The sequence below is a fragment of the Salvia hispanica genome, chromosome 1 (assembly GCF_023119035.1).
Source record: "Salvia hispanica cultivar TCC Black 2014 chromosome 1, UniMelb_Shisp_WGS_1.0, whole genome shotgun sequence".
Taxonomy (NCBI): Eukaryota; Viridiplantae; Streptophyta; class Magnoliopsida; order Lamiales; family Lamiaceae; genus Salvia; species Salvia hispanica.
Genome location: NC_062965.1, coordinates 35834466 through 35856413, shown reverse-complemented (window position 1 = coordinate 35856413; position 21948 = coordinate 35834466). Strand labels below are relative to the sequence as shown.

At 33.5% G+C, this 21948-nt stretch overlaps 1 protein-coding gene, 1 long non-coding RNA gene and 1 other non-coding gene across 3 annotated transcripts; 1 reads left to right on the top strand and 2 right to left on the bottom strand.

The window, feature by feature from the left end:
* Positions 1–3744: 3744 nt before the first annotated feature.
* Positions 3745–4669, top strand: LOC125202615. The gene is made up of 2 exons (XR_007173136.1): positions 3745–3955; positions 4358–4669. It is a non-coding gene; the product is annotated as an uncharacterized LOC125202615 (long non-coding RNA).
* A 9594-nt stretch (positions 4670–14263) lies between these two features.
* Positions 14264–15912, bottom strand: LOC125204721 (probable polyamine transporter At3g13620). The gene has a single exon (XM_048103437.1). It carries the CDS (start codon positions 15860–15862, stop codon positions 14447–14449), a length of 1416 nt encoding a protein of 471 aa, XP_047959394.1. The 5' UTR covers positions 15863–15912; the 3' UTR covers positions 14264–14446.
* Positions 15913–17825: 1913 nt separating this feature from the next.
* Positions 17826–17897, bottom strand: TRNAG-UCC. Its single transcript has one exon. It is a non-coding gene; the product is annotated as a tRNA-Gly (tRNA).
* Between the last annotated feature and the right edge of the window lie 4051 nt (positions 17898–21948).

Sequence of the window (21948 nt, the reverse complement as noted above, 5' to 3'; positions counted from 1 at the left end):
TATAGTGCTTTGTTTTTTTCATTTCAATGAAGTAAAACTTGCTTAGAGTGAAGTATTCTAGTGTTAGAGTGAAATGTTTGTCATCCATGCTTACAGTGCTTTGTTTTTCCATTTCAGTGAAGTAAAACTTGCTTAGAGTGAAGTATTCTAGTGTTAGAGTGAAATGTTTGTCATCCATGCTTATAGTGCTTTGTTTTTCCATTTCAGTGAAGTAAAACATGATTAAAGTGAAGTATTCTAGTGTTAGAGTGAAGTGTTTGTGATCCATGCTTATAGTGCTTTGTTTTTCCATTTCAGTGAAGTAAAACTTGCTTAGAGTGAAGTATTCTAGTGTTAGAGTGAAGTGTTTGTGATCCATGCTTATAGTGCTTTGTTTTTCCATTTCAGTGAAGTAAAACTTGCTATGAGTGAAGTATTCTGGTGTTAGAGTAAAGTGTTTGTGATCCATGCTTATAATGCACTATTTTTTCATCTCGGTGAAGTAAAACGTGTATAGAGTGAAGTATTTCATGGTTAGAGTGAAGTGTTTGTGATCCTTGCTTATAGTGAATTATTTTTTCATCTTAGTGAAGTAAAACATGCATAGAGTGAAGTATTTCATGCTTCGAGTGAAGTGTTTGGTGATATTTGCTTATAATGCCCTATTTTTTCATCTCAATGAAGTTAAACGTGCATAGAGTGAAGTATTTCATGGTTAGAGTGAAGTCTTTGTGATCCTTGCTTATAGTGCACTATTTTTTCATCTCAGTGAAGTAAAACGTGCATAGAGTGAAGTATTCCATGATTAGAGTGAAGTGTTTGTGATCCATGTTTATTGTGCACTATTTTTTAATCTCAGTGAAGTGAAACTTGCATAGAGTGAAGTGTTTGTGATCCTTGCTAATAGTGCACTATTTTTTCATCTCAGTGAAGTAAAATGTGCATAGAGTGAAGTATTTCATAATTAGAGTGTATAGAGCTTAAAGTGAACTAATAAATGTTAAGAGTGAAGTGTTTTACCTTTGCAGTGATTCAGTTTATGCTTAGAGTGAAGTATACGATGTATGTCTTACAGTGTTTTGTGTTTTCTTATTTCAGTGAAGTGAATAGACCTTAGAGTGAAGTATATGATGATTGTTACTATGGTGAGCGGGAACAAGATTGGAAATGTATTGCCTAAAAGAAGCAGCAAGGAAATACTCCAAAGGCTAAGAGCAAAGAATTGCAGCGCATTAATGTTGTTGGAAACAAACCATGAGTCATTGAATATCTTGACGACAACATCAAAACATTATCGAGAATGTAGCAACAACATGGAGATAGATGTGGAAAAAATGATTGTAAATTTCAAGCGTTCATGACCATTTGTATGAAACTGATATAGTTCATAATATGTGTCATTTAGTTCAATATAAAGCTCATCCTTTTCAATTAAATTCAATATTATGTTAGACTATTTACTTCCTGTAGAGCATATTTGCTTCACTATAGAACATATTTACTTCACTGTAATTCACTGTAAAGTTATTATACTTCACTATAAGCATATAATAGTTCATTATATGCACAATATACTTCACAATAGTGAAAAAATAGTAAATTATAAGGCATGTTCAATTTACTTCAGTATATGCACAATATACTTCACTTTATGCTCAATATACTTCACTATATGCACAATATACTTCACTTTATGTCCAATCTATTTAGTTCACATATGAATACTTGTTAATTATTTAATAAAATATAGTTCACAACTTAAAATTGTAATCTGATAAGTTTTGGTACGAAGTGAACAACTATAGTAGTGAACTAAAACAAGTACGCAGTGAACTATACATATGTAAGAAGTGAACAAAAAACAAGTTTACAACAAAATAAAACTCACGTACATAACATGTACCCATTGAACTAAAAACCAGTAAAAAGTGAATTAAAAATAAGCTGACAATGAAATAAAACTCACGTTTAGTGGACTAAAATATGTACACAGTGAACTAAAAATAAGTAAGAAGTGAACTAAAAATATGATGTTTGATATTTCAGCGAAGAATATAGTTTACAATGTACAATTTTTTCATTTCAGCGAAGTATATTGAGCATATAGTGATGTATATTGTGCTTATAGTGAAGTATATTCTGCATGCCTTATAATGTACCATTTTTTCATTTCAGTGAAGTATATAGTGTATATAGTGATGTATATTATGATTATAGTGAAGGTGATGTATATTATGATTATAGTGAAGTATATTTTACATGCCTTATAATGTATCGTTTGTTCATTTCAGTGAAGTATATTGTTCATATAGTGAAGTATATTCTCATATAGTGAAGTATATTCCTAAACCCTGAACAATGCGCCCAAACTTTTATCTCTCTCTCTCACAACAGCCGTTGCAACGCCTCTTTTCTCTTTCGCCTGGTCGCGGAGGACCACCGCCGTCACCGACGTGTGGCGGTGCAGGCGTCTCCCTCCTCTTTCCCCGACTACCCTCTCTCTCACTCTATCACTATTTCTCTCTCGACCTCACCGCAGGCCTAGTCGACACCGTCACCGTCGTCGGTGAGCGGCAGCGCACGGTGTTGGTCTCCTGCCTCATTGCGAATCAGAGACAAAGCTTGGCTGTGGCATTTGAGCTAGCCGTCAGTACGCCATCCTGTCCTTCTTGCTTCGGCCATTGGATGATGCCCGCCGTTAGTCCCGACTCCAGACGTCGCGATTCGACCGGGAAGCGACGTCGTGATCAAACGTGAACGAATTTGGACATGAAGCTGAATTTGGTTTAGAAATCACGCAACACAATTCACGTTAATTTTGCGAACAAATTTGGTTAAGATTGAAAGAAATCGACGCTTGAATTCTGGAAGAATCTACGCTTGAATTTTGGAAGAAATTGCACTTTGAATTTAGGAGAAATCGGTGCTTGAGTTTGAGATGTTGATATACCATTTCCAAAAATAAATGCCCTTGGGCTATTATTTTTAACAAAAATCTGAAAATTTGTTTAACCTTTAAGATTAAATTAGAGTAACAAGATGTATGGCTGGGATTTATTCTCTAGTTATACATTTAAAATTAGTTAGACCTTGATCACTCCTATATATATATATATAGGGAGATGATCAAAACAAGTATGCATTTATATCAAGAAATGCAGCTCAAATCTAAGCCCTAAGATTAGATGATCTAATGGTCAATAATTAACCAAAAATACGGAAGGTCATAATTAAGCAGTTTTAGGTCATATTATAAGATTTGGGTTTAATGTCATGATAAGATCATTTTAGGTCATGCTTCGTTAAAATGACCTAAAAATAAACTAACTATGACCTAAAAATTTCCTACGCATGACTTTGTTCTGCGTTTCTGTATTTAAATCTAGTTTTCATAGCTTTAGGGTTTAGGGATATATATATATATAGTTTTGATCTATGCAAAACTGGATTTAAATACAGAAACGCAGAACAATATCATGCGTAGGGCATTTTGTAGGTCATGGTTAATGTATTTTTAGGTTATACTAACCAAGTATGGCCTAAAATAATCTTAACATGACATTAAACTCAAATTTTATAATATGACCTAAAACTGCTTAATTATGACCTTCCGTATTTTTGGTTAATTATTGACCATTAGATCATTTAATCCTAGAGCTAAGCTTTAGGCTGCATTTCTGGATTTAAACACATACTTATTTTGATCATATCCCTATATACTATTATTTAAATATACTTAAAAATAAAACCCTAGAAACAAAGACATTGAGTCGTGACTTTTCCGCTGTCAAACTCAAAATCTCTCCACTCTCCAATCGTGCCGTCGCCTCCAGCAGCCAGCTTCGGCCCGGCGACCCTCCTTGCCGTCAGAGAGAGAGAGCTCAGCCCGTCGTCCCTCAATCCTCACGCAATCACGCTTCACGTCGTCGACCCTCTTCGTCTTCACGCCTCTTCGTCTTCACGGCTCCATCTCCAGGTAAAAAACTCTACCCAAACCTTCAATTGCACAATTATGTGACCCATTGCCTCTCTCTCTACCTTTATTAAGTACTATAATTTGGTTTCATTACAGAATTTGTTCGAGAAGCAATTTAGGTATTTAATTTTAGATTCTTTTAAATGTGTGTGAGTTCATATATTGTGTGTGAGATGGAAGTGTGATTATTTGATTTGATTACCGAAAAGTCACAAAAATTTAGTCTTGATTAATTATGCAATTCTAAAGAATATCATAGTTATACCAACTTTGTTATTTTTTCAATTACAGTCAAAGAGTAATTAAGTTATCAAGTTTTTGATATGGAAGTTTGATTATTTGATTATTGTTATTGTTATTGATTATTTCATTTATAGTATTTATATAACTCTTTTTGTGTAGGTGTTGCATTGATGTCTACTCAAGATTCAACAAATTACTGAATCTCTATTATTTGTTGAAACTTGGAAGATATTGAAGATTTGTCATGGAACTTTATTTAGGATTTATTGATGTAATATGTTTAAACTATTGAAGATTTAGAGTAGATTTATTTTGGTTGATATTTGTTATTGTGGTATGTGGATTGAATATTTGTTTTTTTGTTGGTAATGGATCATGAATATAATCATGCTATGGTATCGTTTGTACTTTAAAAGTTGTAACTTTGTAGTTTGTATGCTTTTTTTTTCATGTTTTTCGGTTTTTTGTTTTTCGGTGTTTTGTATAATTTCTGTTTTTTCGGTTTTTTAAGTTTGGTTTTCGGTTTTTTGGTTTTTCAGTTCAGTTTGGTTTCAATTTTAGCCTAAATTTGGTTTTTCGGGTTCGATTCGGTTTGGGCGAAAAACTGAACCGAAACCCCAATACTCACCCTACTTCATTCCACAAATCATCCATTTTCTTGGAGGTGGTAAGAAAAACTTAGAGAGAGAAATTTGGAATCTAGAGTTGGAATGAAGTGAAAATAATGAGGGGAATGGTGTATAATTTAGAGCATCTCCAATGGTCGGCGAGCGACCGACTAGCCGATTCCCAGCGCTGGCCGGTCCGCTCGCCGAACCATGATAAGCGGCGAGCGCCATTTCGGCGAGAAATTCGGCGCTCGCTGGCCGATGCGCTCGCTGCCATTGTAGGTTGGCGATCAGCGAGCGATCGGCCAGCGCATTTTTTTAATATCCCGACGATGTTCAGGAGTTCCAGACTCCTCATTCGTCCACTCGCCGCACTCGCCCGGTTGGTCAGAGGAGGGCGCAACGGGCAACCAGGGGAGGCACCCGGGGGTCCGAGGAGGTCCAGTCGGCATCCCCCCCAGTGGCCAGTCGCCAGCCGAGATCGCCCTCATCGGGCGTTAATTGCAGCAGACGAGAATGCATAAACTCATAGGTGAACGGAGGGCGACAACTGACCCCGTGGAGAGGAGGTTTCTTCATGACCTCCTCGAGAGTATACGGATCGATTTGGCGGCCGCCGCGGCAGAGGTGGGGGGCTCGGATGCGGTAGGTTTGGGGGTCCCGGGTAGCGGCGAGGACGGCGGCGAGGAGTAGAGTGAGGCGGGGGCTCGTGTGTGGAAGCCCGGTTTTTTTATTATGTACTTTTTTCAATAAATGTACTTTTTTTTATTTAAATTAAATTAATGAATTTTCCCGTATATGTGTCGTACATTTAATTCCGTATTTTGCGTTTAATTTCGTATATTTAGTTGTTTTTTTTTAATTTTGATTGTTGTGGCTAGCCTATTGCTTGTCCAGTTGTTTGTCCTGATGATGTGGCAGGAGGAGTTTGTGGCTAGCCTATGGATGGCCTATGGCTAGGGGTGAGCAAAATAACCGAAAACCGAATATCCGAACCGAACCAAACCGAAAATTTGAAATTCGGTTCGGTTTTTTCGGTGGTTCGGTTCGGTTCGGTTCGGTTTTAAAAATACAAAAATTTTGATTTTTCGGTTCGGTTCGGTTTGGGCGGAAAAAAAACCGAAAAACCAAATTATATTTTAAATATATTATTATATATTTTTATCCTATTAATTTAGTATATTATATCATATATATATAATATATATTCTTCTAATATATTTTTATATAATAAATATTATATATATTATATTAATTTTATATTATATATATTTATATTCTATTAGTATATATAAAATAAAATAAATTAGATATATTAAAATATACTATTTTTTCGGTTTTTCGGTTTTGTTGTGAAATTTCGGTTTTTTCGATTTGGTTCGGTTTTTTAAGTTCGGTTTTCAGTTTTTTCGATTTTCGGTTTTTCGGTTCGGTTCGGTTTCAATTTTAGCCTAAATTCGATTTTTCGGGTTCGGTTCGGTTTGGGCGAAAAACCGAACCGAAACCCGAATGCACACCCCTACCTATAGCTAGCCTGTTGCTATTGGAGATGCTCTTATAGGCAATAAGTCAAAAATAAAAACGAAAAAATAATTTCAGAAGTGGGCGGGCGACGCGGATCCTGGCTCTGCTATAGCCAGCCGCGGGCAGGCCGACTAGTCGGGCGGGTGTTGTCCGCCATCGAGCGCTGCGCCTCAAGTGTCCGGCACTATAGGGAGGCGCAGTGCTGCCGCGGAGCCGGCGGCCGCCGTGTCCTCCCTATTGTGGACACCCTTACATTTCTTAAAACCCGTGTCAGATTATAACATGACAAATTTTGCGGGATTGAATATTTTAATGGGGAGAATAAAAATGGAATGAATGTCTATTTTTATGGGACAAAAAATGTCACAATCCAACCCCTCTGATCGCATATAGCAAAGTAATCACATATCAGATACAATAGCAACCATGTACTATAATTATCAATGGCCAATCTTTATTAACTACATAGTATTTTGGAACATTTTGGATTGTGGTAAGATCCTCTCATAAATCTATATTAAACATTTGTCTACATGCAAAATGATAAGGAAGAGAAGGTTATCAAATGTCTTCATCGACCACGATAATATATGGAGTTTGTATTAGACAATAAATATCATAGACAAGTTCATAACAATATGAATATGCCTCTTTGTTCTTTTTTATTATTATGTGATAGGTCAAGCTTGGCATTTGCCTGAGATTTCAAATATGACAATATGATTTAACCTGAATGTCCCATTATAATTTGACCCGAAGGTCTCACTGTGATTGACTTGAAGGTCTCAATGTAATTTGACTTGTAGGTTCCCAATATGATTGACGCGAAGGTCCCGATATGATTGACCCAAAGGTTTCACTGTGATTGACCTGAAGATCCCAATATGATTGATCTGAAGGTTCCAATATATATGTCAATTATAATTTCAGAATAAAGACAAAACGTCACAAATCCTCTTTAATCATATGATTCATATAAAGTCAATATCATATGTAAAATACTATATCTATTGCACCAATCACATACTCATGTCATATTTATCAATATCAATTTACACATAATTATATCATGTTATGTAATCCAATATCAACTCTTATTCAACCCATATAATCAACTCATATAATCAATCACATAACACATATGAAGTATCAAATTAAAAGTTTGATTTATATGCATCTGTGACAATAATCGAACCCTTAAATCCGTCTCTTGATCTAACTTCCTCAATCATATATAGCCGCGAATTCTTAATCTCTTCTTCTCATTTTGCTTTCTTCCGTCGCCTAAACTCTGACTCTTTATAATATTTATAATAACCTGAGTTTCTCCCTGTAATATTACAATGCTATCTCCTCTATTTTATAAACTAAGTTGTCGGTCTAACCCGACTTAAATATGCCATGCTAAAATAATAAACGTGTGATTAAGCTCCACTTATATATAGCCAACATTTAGAATTATCAAAATTACCCACTCGTAAAATAAGTTTTTCGATAAATACGAGATATTTAAACATTAAATTATGACAAGTGTTTTTACATGCATGCAACACATATGTAAGGATTTTAATTTGTATACATATAAATGCTTCAAAAAATATTGTATACATATAAAATATAATATTAAAACATGCCATTCTTCCTTTTCTTTAATTTGTATACATATAAATGCTTCAAAAAAAAATTGTATACATATAAAATATAATATTAAAACATGTCATTCTTCCTTTTCTTTAGTAAAGATTACGTGTGTACAGTGTACATACATGCATACATTTCATAGACTAAGCACTAAAACTTATATTTTCATGCACACCACTATTACATATACATATTAATTAAACAAATACACTAATTTAAATAGTTAACTAAATATATATTGTGTATTTGTGTTCTATCCCAACAAGAGTCTTATTTCACTATTTCTGTTCATCTCCCATTAAGAATATTTTTATTTCCCTTTTACCATAAATGATAAGTAGGTCTCACGTTCCACCAATATATATAAATGAGACTCATATACCACTAACATATTCAATCTATTTTTTTCTTTACATTTCTTAAAACCCGTGCTGAAACCAAATACTATGACTTTTATTAGAAGACGGAAAGAGTATATAATAAATAATTTTAATACTATATATAATTATATCAACTCCGTATAATTAAAAAAAAAATTAACATTTCTATAATATTCCTAAAATAAATATGTCTGTACTGCCAAAGGAATAATAACAATACAATATGTTGCTATGCAGAATTTATAATTCGGGTATGGATGTTATAAAAAAGTTGCATTTTTTTTTGTCATATTCGCCATATACGTATGGAGCAAAGATACGATATGGGGCAAAGACACGATAACAACCGCCACGATCGGCCTATCAAATTATTGCATGTGTAATGATCGAATGACTGATTAAAGAGAATAGACATATTGGTTAGGTGGAAGAGTTGAAATATGATATGATTGGACAATGAAATTGGGTCGCTTGCGATCAATTCATATGATTTGATAATATATCAAATCATCAAACTTGATTCGCTATATCTAGTTTCGTGGTAACGTGGGTTTGGACTGAGGATATACTCCCTCTGTCCCATTCTAGGAGTTTCGATTAATCAATTCAGGGTATTCCATTTTAGGAGTCCCAGTTAAAATAAACTAATAAAAAATATCTACAAAATAAGTAAAAAAATATTAAAAATGGGTCTTAACATCCACTACAACATTTATTTATTACACATTCAATTAAAAGCAAACCCAACATCCACTACAATATTTATTTATTACACTTTCAAACACTTTTTTAAAACATGTGTCCGACTCAACCGGAACTGAGGGAGTACATTATAAAGTAGTGATAAAATGAAAATTCTATACATGGTACAAAATTTCAAATTATGATATGGACCGTTAGAAAATGTCAATAGATAATAAAATAGTTGCAAAGAAAATATCAGCATAGTAATATCATCATTAACCGTTGATATTATGTTGATATTTTTTATTACCATTATTTTATCATCTGTTAACATTTTTTAGCATCATGATTTGAAGTTTATACAATATTTAGAGTTTGCACTTGAGTACTTCCTTGTAATCCAACGTACCATATTCTAAAAAAATAAATAAAGAATAAAAAAGTATGACAATATAATAGTACTAAATTATTATTCATAAGTATTTTTCTCCATTTAGGGGGCAACAGGATTATAGGATACATTTTTTATTATTAGTAGGATACAATTTGTGTAGGAGGATACTATTGATCACTGCACAAGTTGCGAATAAATATTTTATTTGTTACAATTATTTTATTTCTCTTTTCTAGATATCCCATATATTGTCAATTTATTTAAATTGCCATCGACTTCGTGGATAGATCGCTGCCCAAGTTGCGAACATATATTAATTTGGTTCAATTACTTGTCATTTCTAAAGAACCCATATTTTGACAATTTATTTAACTATTGTCATCGCTTTCTTTTACTCCGGATTATTTTCTTTTATTTTTTCCCCAATTGTTGGTCAATATATGTAGTAGTAGTAGAAGTATTTATTTTCCCACTTTCACCTACATGAACTTTAGAAAATGTAGTATAAAATTATATTTATATACTATACGGATTAGAAAAATATGAGTGATATGAGTGGGTAGAATGTACATTTTATTTATTAAAATTAATAAAAGTAAAATGGAAAATTTAATACTAGTGTAAATTCCAAAATATATTACTCTCTCCATTTCTATTAAGATAACACATTTTTCTTTTTATTTTGTCCCAAATAAAATAACACATTTTTATTTTTGGAAAAAGTACTCCCTCTGTCCCATTCAAAATATCCATATTCTTTATTGTTCAATGGCACAAGATTTAGGTGTAGTAGTTGAGTATGATATAATAGAGTGATAAATGTGAGGCAAAACACATTCTTAGGTCCTTATACTTTAATCAAAATGTTCATTAGGTCCTCGTACAATTTTTTCGTTTTAATAAGTCTTTGTACCTTTCTCATAAATTTCATCACATCCTCGTACAATTTTTTCGTTTTAATAGATCCTTATACTTTGATTATAACTTTTATTAGGTCTTTTAAAATATTCTTTTACTTTTATCTTAGATAATAATTTATATTAAATTAAATTTAATGAAACTTTTAATTTTATTATTTAACTTATCTTATGATTATAAATATTCAGGGAAACGTATCTTTCAATATAAATATAAATAATCAATAGAAAATTCGGATTGTTATTCTAAAAAAAACTTCGATTTTAATCTCCAATCATCACGGTTAATCTTTTTATTATTCTCTACAACTTATTGAGATTATTGGATAACAAGATGATATTATCTTTATAGACTATGCTAAGTTAAATAATGGAATTTTAAAAAGTTCATTAAGTTTAATTAAATTTAGTTTACTATCCAAGATAAATGTTAAAAAATCCCTAAAATAAAAGATTGTACAAGGCCTTAATGAAAGTTATGATAAAAGTATAAGGACCTACTAAAATGAAAAATTGTACGAGGACCTGATAAAAATATTATGAAAAGTATAAGGACCTATTAAAATGAAAAAATTGTACAAGGACCTAATGAACATTTTGACTAAAGCATAAGGACCTAAGAATGTATTTTGCCTAAATGTGATTGAATAGTTTAATGAGGAGAGATGAATTTGTTTCTAAATATGTAAAGTGGATATTTTGAGTGCCACAAAGTAAATATATTTCACCTCTCTCTCTCTCTATCCAACCCACATTTTCCTTCTACAATTAAACATATTAACCAACACTTTCTAAAATCTCGTGTCAACTAAGAAATATGTAATCTTAGCTGGGACGGAAAGAGTAAATTGAATGGCGGACGAAGGGATTGATAATTACCAAGTATATATATATGCTATGATTGTTATTGCATAAAATTGTGTATTGACTTATTTCATGTTGATTATATCCCCTTAAGATGCTTCAAAAGTAAGGTTTACATAAAACCTGGCGAGTTGCAATCAATTTTGAGCACAATAAACAATGGTCTTGCACTATAATTTTGAGCACAATAAACAATGGTCTTGCACTATAATTAATAAAACTTTTGGTAAAGCAAGTTAGTTAAATTAACTCGAGGGAATAATTAATAAAAAGAGGTGGCCCAAATTGCTCGTAATTTGACATTGAGATGAGATATCAATTTCCATAGTGGTATATGTTAGTACTCCACTATTTGTTTGAGCTAAAATCAAATTGAAGCCCGATTTACTCAATCCTTTTTGCTCCTTAACTTAGCCTGGTATTATGAGTTAATAAAAATTATTTTGTGGAAATTAACAAATGTAAATACACTACATAAGAAAATAACGTTGGTTTTGAAAATAATGATATGAATATGAAAAGTTTCAACCGTGCATATTCAATAATCAATAGTACAATTTAACAAAGCACACGATGAGATAAAAATCAACATTAATCTAGTCATTTCCCCCTAACAAGAAGTTCGTAGAGCCGACAAGGCTCGACCCTAGACATAGTCACCAATTGTTAAAATAAGAGTGTGGTCCATGACCTTCACTTGGGCATGGTCTATGATATCAATAAAAAATATGAAAAACATAACCGTTTAACACATGCACTTGGTGCAACACACGTTGCAAACACACACACACACATCGCAACGCTTATACAGCAATAAATCATGAATATTTGGATGGAAAAATCTCAAATATCAATAAATAGTGGCATGAAAATCGATGAGAGATGAGTGAGAAGAGAGGTTAGAAAAATAAAAATAAAAAATAAAGAAATAAGAGTAAGATAAAGGTAATAAAAGATAAAAGGAATTTGACATTTGTATCTTTTAAAATCTTAGGATAGAAAAGGAAAGAAAAATGACTTCAAAAGATATATTGCGTTTTTTTAGATATTTACAATAATATTCTTTTAAATTTAGAAACTTAATAAATTGCATTTTTAAGAATCAATTAACTTTAAATTAAAAGTATTTACAATAATATTCTTTTAAAACTTAGAAACTTAATAAATTGCATTTTTCAGAACCATAATATTCTTTTAAGTTTAGAAACTCAATAAATTGCATTTTTCAGAATCAATTAACTCTAAATTATTAAATTTAGAAACTTAATAAATTGCATTTTTCAGAATCAGTGAACTCTAAATTATTAAATTCAGAATCAATTCACTCTAAATCTAAAGTATATTTTCGATTAGATCCCAACGGTAATTTAGTTTAGAGTGAACTACAAAAATGGTCCTTGGACTATGGGTTTATTTCGCCCATAGTCCCTGTATTTTAAAAATATCGCCAGTAGTCCCTGGACTAAGGTTTTATCTCGAAATTGGTCATTTTGATTTTTTTTTTGTACGAAAATGTCCTTTTTAGGGGTTTTGAGGGTTTTGGGCAATTTGGTCTTTTTACACTTTTAACATTTTGAATCTGATATTATTTCAGTTATGTACTAAATTTGATATTATTTCAAAATTGTCATTCTTCTTCCATTTTGTCATCCTTCACTTTGTTTTTTTTATTTCAATATTATATTTAATTTTATAAAATTAAATTTTAAATTTTAATTTTTAAATATCAATAAAATTTTTAATTAAACTACTAATTCATGGACATTATAAATATTGATTAAAACTATTAATTTTTGTTATTTAATATAATATTCAGCTGAATTGAAGTACACACAAATAATATTAATCATGATGGAAAAATAAGAGTTATTCTATTTAGCCTTCGTTCGGTTGTTATAATAATTGCTTGTGATTGAATATTATGAAGTTGACTAAAAATTTGATCCTACTAAAATTTTTATATAGGAGTATTTTTGTTGAAAATTATTAGTAAATTTTGATTGTTTTCAAATTAATAAACAAAAATTATATTAGTCTTACATTAGATGCATATTTATTTCAGAATAAATCGTGTTATATGATATATTTATGATTAAAGCTATTAAATATTGATTAAAACTAAGTCGTTGTCATATTGATTAAATATTATATACTTTCAAATATTGATTAACACTATTAATTTTTTTTATTTAATAATTTGTGTGATTAAAAAAATTTATTGATATTTAAAAATTAAAATTTAAAATTTTGTAAAATTAAATCTACTATTAAAATAAAGAAACAAAGTTAAGGATGACAAAAGGGAAGAAGAATGATAATTTTGAAATAATATCAAATTTAGTACATAACTGAAATAATATCATATTTAAAATGTTAAAAGTGTAAAAGGACCAAATTGCTCAAACCCTCCAAAACCCCTCAAAATGGCATTTTCGTACAAAAAAAAAGCCAAAAGGACCAATTTCGAGATAAACCCTTAATCCAGGAACTACTGACGATATTTTTAAAGTCCAGAGACTATGGGCGAGATAAACTCATAGTCCATGGACATTTTTGTAGTTTGACTCTTTAGTTTATTAACGTATGACTTTATTAACTATAAAAAGAAAGGTGCTTTTCTCGATGGGTAGAATCGTCAACGTTGATTTTGATGTGTTAGTTAAATTTTATGTCAAAAAGTCATCAGTACTCTCTAAAGTATTAAGTGATACTCCTATACAATCATTCATAATGGCGAGATATAATTGTTAGAATATTGCTTCACACCATGGAATATAGTACATAAAAACTATCGAATTCCTCGAATAATTTATCATAATTTTCTTTTGTTAAGTGACAAATATTTAAAATAAAAACAACAATTTTCCTTATAAATAAATCTTTCATGTCATATAGTATTTCTCTAGCTCGTAAATAAAGATTCCATTTTAACTAACATAAATTTTAAAACTAAAAAAAGATGAAAGTGAAAAAAAATTAGTAGAATGTAATAAAATAAGTCAATTAATACATTAGATATTTTAAAATAGCAATATACTTAAAATATTCAATGGTGAAGACTAAGTAAGATTGTATATTTCACAATTCAAAAGATGGAAACATTGTGTTGTTCATTGTTCAATCAGAAAATGCATCATCATTCTATGTATACTTGCATGAAAACATTCTGTTTAATGAGTTAAGAATATGCAACTGTCCTTCCTGAACTAACTGCGCTGCCCCAAGCTTCATCATCGTTATTCCTCCTCTTCTTCTTTCCCCAGCACTCTCTCAAACTTAAACCACCCCTCCGACTGGCAAAGCCTCATCAGAAAAAACCAAGCCACCCCGGCTGCCGTCATCCCCGCGCTCACTATAAACACCGTCTTCTTCGCTATCACCATTATGTACACCAGAAACCCCGACGGCACCAAGCACATCACCACCAGCACCCACAGCGCAAACGGCACCTTATACGGCCGCTTCAGCTTCGGCATCTTCACCCTCAGATACAGAAACGCCCCGAATTCCAGAAGCATCCCCAAACTATACAAAAAATTCGCCGACGCCACAATATCCGTGTAGCTCATGAACGAAACCCCCACCGCTATCGCCGTCGACGCCACGATCCCCACCCACGGCGTGCCAAACCACTTCGATCTCACGCCGCACCACCTCGGCAGGAATCCTAATTCCGCCATTCCTAAAACCTGATACGCGCTGCTGCTCAGCTGTGCCTCGAACAGCCCGATCGCGGATAAAACCGCTCCGATCTCGATCCAGAGCTTCAGCCACTGGCCAGAGATCATCCTCGCCGCGTCCGCCATGAATCCGGTCTCCCAGAGGCTCTGGTCGGCTTCGATTGCGCCGGTGACGGCGACGAGAGGGATGATGTAGCCTAAACAAGTGAAAATCACCGCGCAGAATAACGCTAACGGGAAGGTTTTCCTCGGATTCTCGACCTCCCCTGCCATGGTGCTAACGTTATCCCAAAAATTGAGGTTCCAGAACAGAGTATTGAAGAACAAATTCCAATCCTTATCCACTCCTTTCTGCCCTAGGCTGATCCACCGCCGCGGCTGGATCTGCGGGATTGCGATTCCGGACATGATTAGAAACGGAGCGAGGGAGATTGCGCCTAATCCGACGGCGACATAGCCGACGATTGCTAGGCCGGTGTAGTTGAGAAAGGAGAGAATCGCGGTGGAGATCAAAATCGCGAGGGTTCTAGGTTTTCCAGATCCGAAAATGGGGAAAATCCGCTTTAAATAGTCGATGCAGAGGGCGGGGAAGGCGGCGATGTTGATGACGCCGCTGAGGAATTTCCAAGTGCCCATTAAGGAGCCGAAGAATGGGCCGAAGGCGCGGTCGGCCCAAATGACGAAGCCGCCGTTGCCGGGGAAGGCGGTGGAGAGCTCGGCCGTGATGAGGGCTTCGGGGATGCTCCAGATGAAGGGGAAGATGAGGAAGCCGAGGATGGCGAAGAGGGGGCCGGCGGCTTGCACGGCCGGCTCCTCGCCGTAGGGGCCGCCGGCGACTTCGAAGTAGATGAGGAAGATGAGGGGGATGAGGGTTAGCTTTTTTGACTTGGTTTTGGGGGCGGCGGCGGCGGCGGTTGTTGGGAGGTCGGTTGCGGTGGTGTGCGGCGGCGCCGCTAATGGTTGATTTGTCATGGGAATCTTGAGGATTTGGTGAAATTAAATGGGACTTTTATAATAGTAGGAGTAGTAGTAAACTGATATGGTGGGGAATGTGGATATATATAGATATATTATTGATATTAATTTAGAGATAAGTTACTTAATACTAGTACTATTTCATATTTAAAGCATATTTACGATTGTTACTTATTTTGTATAAGTTAATATATGACAAATTAATCCTTTGAATCAGGGGCGTAGCCACATGGACCTTTGGTGGGGCATTTGCCCCTCCTCTAAAATTTGTACATGTACTAATATTTCTTCAAATTTGCATGTTTGTTGGAATTTCTTCTTAAATGCCCCTTCTCAATTATTCAATTTTTTGCTATACATAATTTTTTGCCCCTCCTCATTTTAATTCTTGGCTCCGCCCCTGCTTTGAATAATTGAATCATTTAGGAAAAGATTCAGTTTTCCAAAGTTATTACTACTACTGAACATATAGTATATAGATTAATATTTCCTGGTAATTTAAAATTGAAAATATTCACACATTTAATTTTGGTTATTTAATGAAGGAAAAATATTACAAAAATAAAAAGATAGCGCAAAAAATGCTTCATCGTTACGATTATATTATTTATAATGTAGTACTTAACATTTCAATAACAAAAATGTTTACTTTATTTTATTATTTTTCATATGTTAAGATAAATGGTTTTATTGTTATCGCATTGATAATTTATATACCTCACGTATATTTATTTTAGAAAGTTTACTGAAAAAAGGAAACAAACTACGGGAGGGCTATACAAAATAATTAAATAAAAATTTATTTGAATATATATGTTATAAAATTATTTTATTTTTAAATATAAAAATTAATTTGAATATATATAATGCTATCATACATTCATAGTCTAAATCAATGATTTTTTTTTTTTCCTATGATAGTGTTACAAACTATCCTAAATTATATCCTAAATATGATAGCCTAAATTACCTTAATTATGATAGTATAAATAAGGAAAATAATTATGACAGCCAAATTTTAGAGGGTAATAATGTTTTTCTATTAATACCGTTCAGGTTCAATATCTGATACAAGATTTGTACCTTGACCAAATTAGAAGTTAGTTATTTAGTAAAAATATACTACTAGGTTTTTCAGCGCGCTTCATGCGGGCCGGATACAAGACACGAACCATATAAAAATGTAACATTGCTACTAAACACACCGTTTAGACGGATAAATCTCATTATCTTACCGTAACATAGCCACCAAACAATGCCAACGAGATTTAACCTCTATCAATTTTTAAAATTTTTATCCTTTGTATGATATCATTGAATTTGTTTTTGATACGTTGTGTAAATTATTATGCAAAATTCCTTACTATTACAAAAAAAATTATATTTATGAACAAATAGATCTTGCTAAATAACTTTATGGAGCAGCCTGTCTCCATTTGCAAATATACTTAAATACTACTCCACTTACTATAACTTTTATGGTTAATCATTATGTTTTGAATCATAAGACAATAATTTCCACTCCAAATTATATAGTACTAGTATAAAAGTGATCGATTGATTAATTTATTAGACAAAATGGGGATAATTACAAGAGTGTAAACACAATGAAATATGCGCGCTAAATCCAAAAGAATAAAGAAGAGGCAATGAAAACGAGTAATTTAACTCTATTTAATAAAAGTGATTATTCGCAACATTACCTTTTTCTCAGTGCAGATGATAATAATGGTGGATAAATAAATAAATGAATGAATATATACTACTCCCTTAACATAAGTAATGGTCTGTAATTATTTGCTCGTATGAGAAACGCTCTTATTTGCGAGTACAAGATGATTTTGATACACATTTGTTTAAATTTTTATGAAAGATTTTATAATTGAGATGGCCAACTATGAAAAATGAACACATGATAATCAAGACTAATGCAATAAAAGGTCATAATTAAATTAAAAGATGCGTTTGCCGGGAGTCGAACCCGGGTCTATTGCTTGGAAGGCAATTATCCTAACCGTTGGACTACAAACGCTAGTTGAGACATCCTGCAAAATAACATATGTTATTTATATGAGATATTGAGAATGATATGAAAAAAAAAAATTCACATCACTTAAACATGAGCTCAATAAATATGGTTGATAATTTATGATTGAAAAGTAGAATTCGGTGAAACGAGAATTTGCTTCTTCGAGTTATTAAGATGACTTATTTTGTGTGATTGAAAAAATATTGAGTAATTGGAAGATTGAAGGATAATAGTAATTTATAATCTTTCTCCAATAAATTCAAAATTAATCAATAGTTTGAAACTACATTGATCATACCTTGCTGTATTTACTAGACCATACTTAAATGAGTAAATCATACTACCAAGGGTTGTGAATTCAGTCATCGATTAGTCAGTTACCCGATGACCAAACTGAAAAATTCGGTTCTCAGTTAACCGAGAACTGTCCATTTTGGTTATCGTGTCAATTTCGGTTTCAATCTTCAGGTATCGATTGGTTATCGGTTAGAACTAATAACCGATCGGTGTGGCCGAAGAACCGATTAAATATTACCATATTATTATTATTATTATTATTATTATTATTATTATTATTATTCTTTTATTTTTTTTTTATTTTTTTTTAAAACTTAGAGTTCAAGAGAGAACAGAAATAGAGTCCTAATTTCTTCACACCCATGTGGCGAAGCGAAGTCAAACCAGAGTTCAAGCCACTGGATACAAAATTTCTTCACACCCACGCGGCACCACCCAACACCCAACTTCGTCTGCTCACGCCCACGTGGCGCCACCCACAGAGACACACCCATGAGTCCACGCTCGCCGCTCTTAGTCGGTGCTCCTTCAAGCCCGGTCAGTAGCAATTTTGGATATTTAGTTAGTTTGTGCGAAGTTTTGTGAGAAATTTTGTGTTTGTTATGTTTTGACTTTGAAAATGCGCATGTTTAAATTGATTATGGGACTGTGGGATTATATAGTTTGCATTATTGAAACATTGTGAATCATACTACCATATAGTTGAAGTTTACATGCACTAGCATATTTGACTTGTGAAATGATTTGACAAAAGAGATGAGGGAAAGAAATTGGTGGAATAAGGAATTGAATCAGAAACACACCCTTGTTAGAGCATCCACAATGGTAATAGGCCAGTCACTTTCTCTCCCTGCCACGTCAGCAGCACTAAAAATCCACCTGCCACATCAGATTTAGGTCAACCATAGGCCATGATAATAATAATTCAAAAACAACTACATTTTACGGAATAAAATTTACGATTAAATTACGAAATTAAATTTACGAGACATATACGGGAAAATTCATTCATTTCATTAAAAAAAAGGTAGATAGTTTTAAAAAAAATACATGATTTTTTTTTTAAAAAAAGGGCTTCCACACACGAGCTCCGCCACTCTCTACTCCTCGTCGTTGCCGCCGCCATCCTCGCCGCCGCGGGGGGAGGTCGTGGGATCCGCCGCTGTAGCCGCTATGCAGTCGTCGCAGGAATAGTTCGGCCTCTTCACTTCTTCGGCCACCCGGCGTCGCACCCCCGGCCGGAACTTCTCGGAGTCCTTCAGCAACACATAGCAGTTCCCAGAAGAGGAACTCCGCTTATACTTCCTCGGGGAACTGACTCTCCGCTATCCTCCGGGCGTCCTCCTCATTCTGCCCACTAGTCAGCTGGCGGAGGGCGTTGGCGCACAACCCCGCAAATCGGCCGACCGCGGCCCTGATGCGCTCCCACCCCTTCCGGCACTCCTCCCCGCTGAAGTCCTTCCCGTGCGGGAGCTGCCGCAATCTTAGCCCACATGATTTAATTCGACCAGTTGTTACGCAAACGACGGATCGTCGCACACCGTCGGCGTGACAACCACGCCTTGGCCACCCAGCGTACTCATCCTCATTCCACTTCCTCCGGTAGTGGGGTGTCAGCTTCATCACGGGCTGCGATGCAGTGGCGGAGCCAGGATTTTAGTCCTGGGGGGCCCAAATTAATATATTAAAATTTTTGTAGTGTTTCTTTGTCAACGACGCGGAAATGACCCTGACATAAGTAGTAGAGTATTGCGCGCTAGAGATAGACAATGAGATAAATAATTAGAGGATTAGTAATAGAAAATTTAGAGATACTGTAAAAACGTCGACCATCGAAAAAAGTTAAAGAATAATATTTTTATAATAAAGATCATAGTACTATTGAAACTAGTTTTACCAATAATATATAGTAGTATAGTACTTATATATTTACAAAATTATAGAATTACTTTCTTCTATTCTATATTGTATATAATTATAAATAAAATTATTTATACAAAATTAATAGCTAATAAGTTTATACAAGATAAATTATTATGAAAAATTGTTTACAGCATAAAATAAATTTATAAGATTATACTCCCTCCGTCCCAAGATAAGTGACTTGTATTCCTTTTTGGAGTGTCCCACTTATAAGTGACATATTTCCATTTTTAGCAAAAAGTTATATCTCTTACTTTATTCTCCACCTACTTTATTCTCTCTTCTCTCCTCTACTTTTCCTCTCTCATACTTTACTCTCTCCACTTTAACTTATTTAAATATCATTCCTTAAATCCCGTGCCCAAAAAAAGTAGGTCACTTATCTTGGGACGGAGGGAGTATAAAATTGGTAGAGAAATTAAAGTCCAAAAGCGGCATAAAAAAATAAGATTATATTAAATTGGTAGGAAAATTAAAGTCCAAAAAGAGGCATAAAAAATACTCAAAATCATATTGCTAGAAGGAAGGATCGAACCCTGCCCATTTCAATTAGTGACAGGTTTTCAAGCCAACTGCACCAATTCGTCATTTTTAATTTTTGCGTACATATAGCATATATAGCGATAACTGAAATGGCTGGGGGGCCCAAGGGCCCCCCTGGCCCCACCGTGGCTCCGCCAGTGTGTGAAGTCGATCATGATGATTTGATTGGTCTAGTGCAAATAGCCAAAGAAATATGCTTAATAAAAGCTAAGTAAAGATTATGCTTTTAATATATAATTAATGAATCATATTCAAATAAAAAATTATGTTTAATAAATTGTTACGATATGGGGACTGTGGAGTAAATCACGTTTTTAAAATGGAAACTTCTCAATTTTTGTCGATTTCAACATTTTTTTATACATATTTTGTTGTTAAGCTATACATATGTTGTTGTTAAGCATAAGTAGTTAAGTAGTCATGTTTCACTGGACGTGGACACGCACATATTGTTGAACCACAAAATTCCAAGGCATTATCAAACCTTTTAGTTGGTTTATCATAGTATGATGTTGTTAATTAATTATTAATGCAATATCTCTCTTTTGTCCCCTTCAACTTAAATGTAACATTGTATGTCAAAATAACATCAATTTTATTTTTCAGATTGTAAAAAGTTAAAATTGTAATATAGATTCATCTTCTTGACGATTGTAAAAAGTTAAAACTGTATTATAGATTCATCTTCTTGACGATTAAATGCAAGTCATATATTATTTGAATTTCAAACAACGAATTTTACAACGAACAAGACAAAACTAAAAAAATATCTCAACTGCTCTACTACAAGAATCATAGAACTGAGTCACCCATATAACAAAATCTAATAAAAAACAAGCCGTAAATTAAACTACACACTCTACTGAGCACAACAAAGACACAAAAATCAAAACAACATTATATAAGAAGGCAAAACAAAATACCAACAAATAAACTTTACACTTAAACTAACTATACTTTTGTGGTCTTATAAATTTTGTTTTCTATGAAATTCGGACCTAGAGCCACGTTATATACATCAAGCTAAGTACATACTAATGTGTGGTGTGGAGTGTGTGACAATAGAGGTACTATCTAATTCTACCCAATGAATAAGAAAGTTGTCACGTCCTGAAATTATGAGAGAAGCCTAATGGTATTTAAGACGTGGATTTAGACTTGTAATAGGTCCACCCACTTATAGTTATCTCAGACACTAAAATGACCACCAAAATTTACAAATTGGCCTTCCATTTTGTCGTTATTAGGCAACAACCGACATTGCTTAGAACTCTTTGCATGTTGTTTTTTA